We start from the raw sequence: 12,599 nt of genomic DNA on the forward strand, positions 1-12,599 counted from the left end.
TCTAAAAAGGGTCCATAATTACTTTGATGCAACTTATTGATGAGTTACTTCTAACTGCTACAAAAAAGAATGGAGCTCCTCTTCCTGCCATGAGATCTAACCCACCATTGATGCAACTTTGCAACAGTGACGATGACAGAGTTAAATATCTTTTAATTGTATTTGGAAAAAAAAAACCACAGAAGGTTCTAAATATGTTGATATAATAGCTATATGTATGCTGATATCGTTGCACACAAAAGGTGGCAACTTATTTTTGACAGAAGAGTAAGCAGACTACGATAAACTGTAAATCCTGGGGGAAAGGGCAGGCAGGCAACTCATCCATCTTAAAAGACATCAGGATGGAAGCGTCCTGGAATAGAGCTGCTTTGCTGAGCCTGTCTGAGATGCATTGTAAGTGCATAGTTATTGACCTGCCATGCAACAAGAGAGCAAATGAATTCACGGAAGGGCTTTCTTGAGGCAAAAGAAGCACATCCAGATGAACGGCGGACTTGCCTACCTCTAGTGTTCTCAACTGCTCTTGATACTGGGACACCAGCTGTTTCAGATGCTGCAGCTCTTGGCTTCTATCGTCGTACTCTTTCTGGCGTTCATGCTGGATTGCCACAGCTCGCTTCAGAACAGTGTTCTCCCTAAGCAGGACTTCAACTTGTTCCTTCAGCATCACATTTTCCTATTTCACATACAAGAAGTTTTCAGAAGCAAACTGATCATAACTATAAGAGTTCCTCAGTTTGATGAAAAGGTATTTTAGACATCCAAAAAAAGAAATATATCGACTATAGCAAAAATCATAAATGTCATGCCTCCATTCTTTTTGCAACTGCAATGTCATACTTGCTATAAAGAAGCATAAGATACCTTGTGAAAGTTTTGCATTGCTTCAGCACTAGCACGAGTGACAATGGACTTCTCCAGAACTTCCAGCACTCTGGAGGCACGAGCCCTTGCATCGTCCATGTCAGTGGCATTCGTCATTTCTCTCACAAACAGCTCAACCCATTCAGAGCCATCAGTGGGAAGACACGCTGCACCATGTGGATTTTCAGCAGCTTCTTCTGCACCATTGTTGTCCATGATACCTACAAAATTTCTCAAGTCCATGTAGGATGAATATATCTTCCATTTTTTCGGGGTATTGGCCTGGTAGCACAGTGATTGACAAGATCATATTTGCAATTTCTAGGTAATCATATACAACATGCCCATCAAAGATCAGGACCTATAACATGACCTTCCAGGATAATCTAATTATATGGCATGGTATCAAAAAACAAGTATGGTATTATCCTCTCTTAGGAGTTGCCATTGTTCAGAACACACCAAAAATCTATCTAAACATTTAAAACTTAAGAAAATAACAGCATTACTCAAGGAAATAATTTGTGAAATTAGGCTTTTACAGTTTCTTTCCTAGCAACATTATGGAAGGAAAAAGGTTAAATCAGCATATAGCAGTACAAGAAGATAAGAGTCGTTCATATGTAAGAACAAGTAGAGAAAGCACAGAACTTCCAAAAGGCTTAAATTGAAAAAAAATTTGCAAGCACATAACCTTGAAGGCATTAATAAATAAGTTAAACACAATGACATTTGGCTTTTGACAGCATATTCTAGTGTTTAATTAATAAATATAAGAAAGAACATAAGAATATGTGACCATCAATTTCTAGATACAACTATTTCATGTAATTATACTTTCTTTAAAAATGTTTAAAAAATCAAGAAAAAAGTCAGAGATATCAAAGGTTTAAAACAAACATGTATATTCTGCACGAAACCATCATTTTCATTATCACAAGTTCTAGAAATGCCAAAAAATAGACCTAAAACAAATGAAAAAGGAAGCATATTGCTTTATACTATTAAGTGCACCAAAATGCAGCATTCCAGCAATTGATTCTATTTTGGCTCTTTACAACTAAAAATTCAAGCATAAACAGTAAAATATTCAAACATCTAGAGCATTTAGATGTTTATCAACCTAACAAAACAAGATGTGAAACACAGGTTTAGCCATATATACATAAAAAATATATAAATAACTGAAAGAGAATTATCCCTTAATTATATGAAGCAAAAGGAAAATAAGATTAAATTGTCGTTCTTCTACATGATAATTTTAGTATTAAAGGAAAACTTCAGGCAGCCACCCGTACTAAGAAAAACCATAATGGTTGGCTTGCATCAAACAAAATGTCACTAATTTCAGTTTCTCATAATTAACTTGTTTCTTGGATGTTCTGTACCCGTGAGTAGAGATCATACTACTGAAATTTCAAATTCCACAACTCACTCATCCAAAACTGATCTTGTATGCCACAAATTTAGCTGGCATAATTTGTAAAATACGCCAATTAAAAACATGAGCAGAAAGACCACACTATTAAAAGTTCAATGTCCAAAATCCAACCATCCAATATTGATCTCTCATGCCAGACATAGCTGGCCAGATTTGCAAAACACGCCACTTCAAAAACAAGAGCAGAAAGAGTAGCATATGCTTCAGCACTATACCAGTAGCACACAATGTCAGAAAATTACTATTTCTTAAAGTTAGTTTAAGTCAGTATTTAGCTTGTCACTTTGATCTCTGCTGTTTCCCCTAGATTGATCATGCTATGGTCTGGCTCTTACTTTGGGTTTATCCTAATTCTAATATTTTTCTTTTATTATGTATCAAAAATGTAAAAAGTGTTTTATTACTCAAAAAATGCACTAAGATTTAGCTTTGATAAGCATCTCTGCATGATAACATAATAATTTTGGTAGATTAACCTACATAACAAGCTCCTATAATAAGCAATGAATGAATCTTGTTCTCCTAAACAAGGTTCTCCAACTCACCTTCATTCATAAAAGCTGGACTTTTCAGTGCTTTAAATATAAAAGAAAAAAGAGGAGAAGATCAGGATGGGTTGGGCTAGAAACTTTGAATGACAAAAACAATAGAATCCAATCAGTCTCCTGATCATCAAATGGACCGATACCTCCATTAGGTGCTCTCCTCATCAATCCTGATAACCAAATAGGGTGAAATTGATGGATATTCACATAAAAGTATCTAGAGCACCTGCAAGAATAGATAGTATATGTCTCAAGCAAGGATTAGTCTCTAGCCACCCCCATCTAGTCCTAGGTCCATACGGTTCTAGGACAGGTTGCCACAGATAGGTGCAACCATTTACAATAAGAATGAGGAAGAAATAAATTGTAACCTGAAATGATAGGTTGTCCCAAGTGTTGGGATGCAACTGCCCCAATGCATCATGGTCCGTCCTAGCTAGTACCACCTAGGACACTAGGGTCATCCCAGTTCATGATGAATTAGTGTTCAGGGGACATCCCAGGTACTATTATCTTGATAGAATGATACAGCATCGGGCTGTGGATCCTTGGTCTCAAACCCTGAATGTTATGTAAGAATTCCATACAGCTAGAACACCCAGATTCGTAGTGGTGGTTAAAAGGTAGGGATATGCAAGCATGTCAAAAAAAGAGACTATCGTGAAAGACTGAACTATGCTGGACTAGCCGGTTCAGGGCGTACCGAATCAGACCAGTCGGCTACCGCATAGTTCGAACCAAGGAATGCCGTACCGGTCCGGTCCCTGACCGATACCGGACACAGATGAAAACCGGTATTTTCCGGTTTTCTTCTGCGAACCGGCCGGTACGGAGACCGTACCGGCCGATACCGGCCGGTACCGCTTGGTACCGGCCTCGTACCGGTGCGAACCGGCCGGTTCGCACCGGTACGGTGTTTTTTTTTTTTGGGGGGGGGGGAACCACAGCGCCTCGCTGTGGTTTCTAAAACCACCGCGTGGCGCGTGGTTTCAAAAACCACGCGCCACGCGTGGTTTCAAGGAAGAAGTGGCCCGTGGGCCACTTCTTTCAAAAACAAAAAAAAAGCCGTTTTTTTTTTTTTTTTTGGGAACCACAGCGCCACGCGCTGTGGTTTTTAAACCACCGCGTGGCGCGTGGTTTTAAAAACCACGCGCTCGCCGTGGTTTTAAGGAAGAAAGCTGTGGCCGAGGCCACAGCTTTTTTTTTTTTTTTATGGGAAAGAAAGTGGTCGGGACCGGTACGGTACCGGTCCGGACCGGTACCGTACCGGTCCGGCCGGCCACCGGTACGCCGATCCGGACCGGTACGGCGGACCTTGGTTCGAACCATACATTTGGTTCCATATAACCCTCCCAACCCTATTGGTTCTATACATTTGGTTCAATATTCCCTTAGCTTTATTCAGATTTTTGCTTATGCTTTCCTTTCGCTCATATCACAGAGAATGTCTCTATATACAAAAAAACTTTTCTTGATAAGTAATGTCAGCCTTATAAAAATTAAGCAGCAGTCTGGTTGTCAAGTGTAATCAGAACATGTTTCCACAACCTAAAATAGATGACATTTACAAAACATGAGTGTTGCCTCTCAGAAAAACTGTTTTGCAAAAACTAACATATCATGAAATTCAAAAGGGAAAAAGTTTTATGTAAAAAGTGTCTCATCCAAGGTTCACCGTATCGGTACCGAACCCCATACCGGTGCCGCACTAGTATAGGCATACCGAATGTCGGTACGGTATGGTATGCGGTACGCCAGGCGTAACCGACATTAGCGTACCGATACCGGTACCCATCAGTACGGGTACGGTACGTCCGGTACCGACCGGTACAGCATACCATGAGTCTCTCTCATCCTTCTGATCCTCATAATTAAAACTGATGAAAAACAAGAGTTTGGTAGCCTCTTAGAAAAACTGTTTTGGAAAAACTAACCCATCATAAAATTCAAAACAGTTTCATGTTTCCAATGCTCTGTTGTAATAGAACTCACGAAACAACCACTGAAAAAAATAAGATAAACACTAAAGTTGGTTTCAACTAACAAAACTTGAATAGTAAAGATGCCAACTTCCTTTCACAAGGAGGATGCTCTCCCTAAACATTAGACTAGAACATGAAGATACTTGCTCAAACTTTGCCTTTAAGCAGAAGGCAGAGCAATAGTTATGCAACTTTATAGTTCAACATCCAAATACATTTAATCGAGAGCCTTGTTTAACTAGACATGAAAAGAAGCCAGGCACATTAAACATCGTAGACAGATCTATAGATTTACTAAAAGTTATAGTAATTGTAAGTTAAAAATATCATGTGATGACAACCCTGTTTCATTGATGACTAGAACTACGTTAAGAATGGACAACCAGATTGAGGTTTCAACACATGTAAATACAATCATAGATGAACAAGGATTGCAAGTTTTAGTAAATCTAGATCACTAAAGAGGATACAGTCAGTCGCACAGTCTAAAACACAACAAGGCATAACTAAGACATATACACACACAATCAGGAATAAGGTTGGCCATATGGAAAAGCACATGCCTCAAGAGTAAAAGTAGCATAGCTATGGCAAATTTGCATAATAAACTTGCTGAATTCAGATCTCATGTAAATGGCCAAATAGATGGAGGCAAACTAAGAACATATGAATATAATTCAGAAGCCACATTAAGACCAAAGATTCTATTTCCTTCTAGAGCAACACAAACTTCATGACCTAGAGCCTTCACTAACTAAATCACAAACAGCATGAATCATTTAGCCAGACCGAGGTTCGCCGTACCGATACCAGACCCGTACCAATGCCACACTAGCATAGTATCGGTACAGTATGAAATTTTTTTGGCGTACCGACCACCCATACGGCCATACCCGTACCAAACCGGTACGGTACGGTACGTCCGGTGCCGTCCGATTCGATACGGTATGGCATACCATCGGCCAGACTAAGATATCACACTCCATTATCTTCCTAGATGAGATTTAGGCATCCATTATTTGCCACAAAAGTTGTATTCCTTGTCATTCTTTACCAACTAAGCTCTTGGTATTCAAAGATACGTAGTAGGATTTCCGGACTCCAATCCATATCTTCCCAAGAACAATGGACTGCACGTCAGAAGAGTTACCACTTCTTCCATTCACAGCATATAACCTTTTTTTCTTACGTGATTTGTCTACAAGTTCAGATTCTTTTGTATTATCCTCTCTCCCTAGTTTAGAATTGAAGGCAAAAAACAGCAGAGATTGTTTGAGTTTTTGTGAGCCACGTCAAATAATGATTGAAATCAAAGAAATAAAAAGTTCGGATCAAGATGTGATCTTGGATGAAAGCATGGTTCGCCGAACCGGTACCAGTAGGCGTACCGATGGCCTACCGGACCGGTTCGGTACTGGTTCGGGACATACCGAACCGGTACCACAGGTTCGGGCGGGTTCGGCTACCGCACGATTTTTTTTTAGAAGTTCTCTCTTTGGATCTTTTTCTATGAATTTAAGTTTAATTTGATATTTTTGTGTTATTTTTTGATTTTTTTTATAGTTACTATGTTCAGGGTTTAAGCTAGATGATGCAGCTTATTACTACCAATTTCAAATAATACAAATCATAAAATGAACAACATAAAATATCTTCAAATCAAGATACATTTAATTACATACTTTTAAAATACTCTCAGATATCTAAAATCGGGATGAGCGGCGATGGCTCTCGTAGATATCCGGATCATAAATATAGTCAGAAGCAGGCAGATCAATCCATCCCTCTACCCAAGTAGCGTTGTAGTCTTGTCTGCTTATCTCAGGAGTGTACGCCGAGTTATAAGAACTCTCAGATCTCTCGCTCAAGCTCTGGCTCTGAGAGGTATCTTCTGACTGTAAAGGAGCCCGTCCGAATATAGCGGTAGCAAAATCCGACTCGTGAGATGCTCCAGGCTGCGTAGGATAGTAGCCACCAGAAGATGCCTCCGACGCACCAATTCATATCCGTATCCGTATAGGTCATGGGCTATCTGACGCTGCGGAAAATAAAATTCAGTATATGACTCGAAACCTAATACGTCTATAGATCCTACTCCACATGCGAGGTCATCTGCAGTTGCATCCTATTCTCCTGAACGACCTCGAGGAGCCCGTCTTCTATATGCAATGGTATCCTCACGAGCTCTATCAGATGGCCTACCGTGGTTCCTATCCTGTATAGCATGCGTAAACTGGGACTCACCGGTGTATCGAAGACCAGCCTCCAACTGTGTCTCATAAGCAGTATCATACTGTCCTCCACTCCCTTCATGGCTAGCAGATCCATCACCACTAGAATCGTCATCGTTGCTGCTCCAGGTCTCCTCCTCGACACTTCATTGGGGCCCTTTGTTTTTTTTGGTTTGCTGGGCAGCTGCCTTCTTACTCTTCGTGTCGCTCCCTGTCTGGCTATGTCGCCCTCTTGAGTGAGTCGATTGGGTACTGTATTGTCCTCGTCTGAGCATCTTCGATCATTTCTCTAAAAGGGTGTTTCGTACCAGTCATGTGGTGATTGGTTCCCTGTGGCTGCGGCTGATCAACTATTGGAGTGCGTGAAATATTGCGCCCAACCCATTGCTCTGGATCGACGCTAGTCTCGCTGGCTATGAAGTTGGCCGGTCGTGAAGATGATTTTGGCTTAAGCTCCGGTTTCTGCTGTTGGCCCACAAGCCAGCCGATCATAGGATCATCGTCATCATGTCAAAAACACAACGCGCGCTTGATATAGTCAAATAGGCCACAATGCACGCAATGTGGTCAAATAGGCCACAACCCGCGATACAGTGGCATACCGAACTCGTATCGATGCGAACTGGTCCGATTCGCACCGGTACTATCCAGTACCAGCCTTATACCGATGTGAATCAGTCCGGTTCGCACTAGTATGCATCCGTACCTGTCGGTTTCGGCCCCTTGCCGAAACTATTTTCCACTGCCATACCGGACTGTACAGGGACCAGACCGGTCCAGTACAGGCTGAACTGGCCGGTACGGGCCAAGATTCAGCATACCATGGATAAAAGTTAAATATTATAAAGTAGAAATCAAGACCAGAGCAGCAATTTATGTTTCCAATTGGATCTTGTCTCCTATGAGATGGATCGGATCTAATCTTAAAGTGTACATTTAGCATTGAGATTTTGATAGCAGTAGAAATGGATAAAGATTAGGATGAAAGTTTTAACAAGTGCTAAAGTCATGACTGGGGCCATGACTAGGATTAAAGAACTAAGCTACGGTTCTCAGCCCTAAACCACCTGAGTTTAACAAGGATATGGAAAGTTAGATCCACAATGGATCTCACCTGAAGCAACCACCTTATCTACCTAAAGAAAAGTAAATTTTCAAACTCCAAACTAAAGAAAGGAACCATGCTAACATGATGTGGAATGATCTTGATATTGTTCATTGATAAAATCAATCTTACTAAATTTCATCATCCATGAAAACAGTTAACAAAATTCATACATCAAGCGAAAAAAGGTAATTCTTAGCTCCATATCTCAACCGAGAAATTTACAGTACATGAGAGTTGATTATTTCAATATTGAGACAGAAATGTTAGCATCAAAATTACAAATGAAATAAAAATTATAAACTGGTTTTCAAGATCAGATTCAGAATTAGAGCTGAGAAAGAGATCGGAAAGGAAGTCGATCTAGTTGAATGCTGTGTTCCAACTCACAGTTATGTTCCTTTAGAAATTGAGATTCAGATCGAACTTAAAAACAAAAACTGCACGGAAATATTCAATAATTCAATAATCCTTCTCCCTTGCAGAGAACAAGGTCCATATAAAAAATAAAATACATAAATAAATGCATCCAACAGATTATGAATATTTAAGTTCTAACTCAATATTACTGCTACATAGTGATAAGTCATTGAAAAAAAAAATCTAATAAGAAAATAGAAGCAGGTAGACTCAAAAGAATTTTCAAACAATTCTGCTATTGCACTACTTTAGACAAAATACTACTATCTAAAAATAAGACATGATCAATACAGGGGAAAGGAAGATTGTATTACTTCTACAATCCAGATAGATGCTAAAGGTAAAAGCCATGACCTGCAACAATCAAAATATGTGGAGGGGAAAAAAAGACCAATATGGTGTACAAAAAGAAAAATAATGTAAACCATATACATTTTAATTGACCCAAAAAAACTATGCCACATGAGCGCCTGAGTATCTGAATGCACGCATACCTTCAGTTGAAACATGAACATTCGTTTCAATTCCACTTTCAGGTTTGCTCGCAGCAGAATCAAAGTTGATATCTGTTGACTCCAGATGGAGATCATTTAAGCTCTTTATGGTAGAATCCAGATCATTTCCAGATGCTTCAAGTGCCCTTTCAAGAAACTGTAATAATTTCATCACCGCTTATTAGCTAAACACAGACATCATAAGGCATTAATCTAATTTTATGACTTGTCTATCGAATCGGAAAGAAACTTGATCTGATTCACATTAACAAGCATCTAAAATTGTCAAGAAAATGTTCAAGCTTAAATAGGCAAAAACTATGTGCAACGGAATCACACACATACTAGCTGTAAGCTACCAAAATCAAATGTTTAAATCACCAAAAATGAAAAGAACTGCCGTTAGCCGCTTCAGGATGTATTTCAAATTGATTTTCACAAAACCAAGCATCTTATAAATAAAGAATGACTAAAATTCGCAACCAACGGACCTGGATTTCATGCTTGAACATTTTCCTCGATATGATAGATAGAACACGCAAGATGACTGTTTGAAAGCAAGCTAATCTCTAACTGCCCTAGAAAGGGGGGGAAGAGGTAGGGGGGAGAGGGGGAAGAAGGGAGGAGGAGGGGGAGGAACAGGGGTTTACCGACAATTGTCTACAAAAAAGATTCAATGAATCCCATATGAGCGTACACGCGTATTAAGTCCGCTAAACAGGTGGTAGTGTTTCATTAACTGACCATTAATGTTCTCTGACCTAACGACAAAACAACTTCTTTAAAAGGAAACTTAAAAAAATGAAGAATGGAAAAAAGGAGAATAAAAGATGTTGCGTTCCCATCACCAATTAAATGTTCCATTGATTCCAACAGTCAACTATAAATCTTCCCTTTCCCTGAACCATAATCATGAGAAGTTAATATTAATTGAAAATGAGAGAAGGCAAAGAAGGCTATACTGGAAATGCACCCTTCTTCCATTGAGAGGACATTCCATGTTCAAACCTTGGGAGGTGTTTCCCAAGTATTTGACATGGATACTTCTTCCATCATTTATATGAAATGATTGATCATGCCTTCACATTGTTCTATTTAAACTAAAAATAGACAAGAAAAAGGAAAAGAATACAAATGTTCCATGTAAACATAGAGGTCATACAGCAGCAAACAGACCAGAAATGAATATGCCTTTCCAGTTGATCTTGCTGGCTGTATATTTAAATCTATTAATCTCTACATTTTTAAAGAGCTCAACATCTACCAAACTTGGAATATAATACGGCTGTCCTTTCTCTAATGTAAACCCAAATGATACCTTACAATTATTCTTTTTTACAATCTAAAATGTAAAATATCAATATAATTTATTCATCAGCAATCAGCATGTGCCACTTGAAAATAGGTCAGCAATCAAACGAAATAAAACAAACAAACACAATAGCAGATGATAAAAGACATAAAATCTCTTTCAAAGGGTCTACAAATTATTCATTTTCTCTTTTTTTTTTCTGTTCTTCCTTTTGAACCAGCTGACATAAAAGCACACATCACAATGCTAGTATCTTTCCTTCAATCTGTACGCCTTGTTTCAATTTTTCCAGCAGCAATTTTTTAGCAACTAGCAACTCAAAACAACAAAATCAACAAAACGAACCAAAACCAGTCAGCAAATAGCAGCAGTGCATGGGCCCATGGAAGCATAAGAAAAATGACGCAAATAAGTTCTTTAAAAAAAAAGCTAAAAGAAAAAGATTTACTTAAATCAATCAATATATTTCATGCATGCATGATTATTTCACGAATCGAACATACTTGAACTAGAGTGCTGAACCAAATTTACTATAACTAGAGTGCAGGATAAGCTTATCAGCATCGAATCATTCTCAATTCCATAAAAAATCATAAACGATTTCGTTTTTCCACATGAATCACAGAGAAGTGACCATCTTCCATACATAACAAAAACGTCTAGAACGCAACAGCCACAGAAGAGATCGTTTTCAGAGAAAAGAACACCATAATGGAAAAAAAAAGGGAGAGAAGAGGTTTCGAACCTGTGGGTCCATGTCAGGGAAGAGGGATCGCAGGTGGGCGAGATGAGGCGAATATTGTTTACCGCTGCCGCTGCTGTTGTTGTTGTCGTCGTTCCGATCGAACGCCGGGGAGCTGGAGGCGGAAGAGGGCCGGGCCGGGGAGAGAAGGATGGCGGTGGGAGAGGAGGCGCCGGCTGAGCAGCGGGTCCTCTTGGAGGCGGGGGGAGGGGTGTGGAGAAGCTCCTCGAAGACGGAAGAAGACCTCTTCCCGCAGACTAGGGCAGACATGATGGTCTCCTCCTGGCCTCGGCCTGGCAGTCCTCCTCGGGGCCGATCCCTTTGCTCGCCGCGGCCGCCTCCTCCTCCTGCTCGTCCCTATGCCGCTCCTCCCATCCAGCGGCGGCGATCTCGGTCGTAACCCTTCTGCGAGACTCTCCTGATCGATCCACGTTGCGGGCGGCCGGGGAGATTGGGGGGCTCGGTGCGGTGGAGAAGAAGAACGAGAGGGGCAGTGGGGGTTCTTTTCTTCCGCGACGGTTCGGACAGGCGCTTTGCTTGGGGTAAAGGGACGTCATTTGAATATTTAAAGAGGCCAAGAAGGGAAAGGGGCGGATGTCCTTTAAAGGCGGCGAGCGCATGGGCAATAGGTTGTGTTTCCTTTGCATGCCTGGTGAGTTGAATCTCACCATTGTGGTTTGGGTAGAGTCGGGAGATGGAGCCAGCCTTCATCTCCAACCAAGGCAAATATTCTTTACATGTGAAAAATACTTACGATTTTAGGAATTTCAGAGGAACCTGGGAATACTTTTATTTGATGATTGTTAATCTAAGAGGCACAAAAATAAGGAGCATTCATATTATAGCTTGGCTTCATGTTTATTTTAAATTGGATTTTTTGCATAGATACCTTTTTAAATATCAAATTTTGCGTGAATACTCTTTTAAAATTAATATTTACATGTATCCCTTTGTAAAATTCTATTATTGTACAAGTATTCCTAATATAATAGTTATTCTAACGGTATTAAAAAAAAAATCATATTTATATTAATTAAAAATAAAATAAAAATATAAAATGACGTTATTATCCTTTCTCTTCCCTTCCCATCCCCACCCCGCCTCCGCGGTGCCCCTTACTCTGCCCTTCCCACCCCACCCCCCGCGGTGTCCCTTACTCTCCCCTCCCCTCCCCACCCCCCCAGTGCCCCTTGCTATGCTTCAGAATCTCTTGGCCCCAGAAGAGAGAGAGAGAGAGACAAAGAGATAGAGAGAGAGGACTGCTGGTTTGAGTTGGAAAGAAGGTGGCTTGTCTAAGGACCAGAAATGATGCTAAGTAGGTGGCTTTAACAGCACTGAGTTGGTGGTAATGGAAACATAAAAAGAGAAACAAAATCAGGATAAAGGCGGGTTTTCAAGGCAGACAGGAAGGAGATATGGGTTTCTTAGGAGCTCGTTAGCTTGCTCCCATGGCCTTATTA

At 40.2% G+C, this 12,599-nt stretch overlaps 1 protein-coding gene across 1 annotated transcript; it reads right to left on the reverse strand.

Annotated features, from left to right (window-relative positions):
- Nucleotides 1-133: 133 nt before the first annotated feature.
- On the reverse strand, nt 134-11,712 carry LOC103706495 (uncharacterized). Its single transcript, XM_008790612.6, has 5 exons — nt 11,143-11,712; nt 9,086-9,242; nt 868-1,088; nt 506-679; nt 134-416 (listed from the first exon to the last, which is right to left on the reverse strand). The coding sequence occupies exons 1-5, from the start codon at nt 11,407-11,409 to the stop codon at nt 330-332; spliced, it is 906 nt and encodes a 301-aa protein (XP_008788834.2). The 5' UTR covers nt 11,410-11,712; the 3' UTR covers nt 134-329.
- Between the last annotated feature and the right edge of the window lie 887 nt (nt 11,713-12,599).

Source organism: Phoenix dactylifera, chromosome 11 (genome assembly GCF_051530095.1).
Source record: "Phoenix dactylifera cultivar Ajwa chromosome 11, Ajwa_hap1_PhDact_Kaust_v1.1, whole genome shotgun sequence".
Taxonomy (NCBI): Eukaryota; Viridiplantae; Streptophyta; class Magnoliopsida; order Arecales; family Arecaceae; genus Phoenix; species Phoenix dactylifera.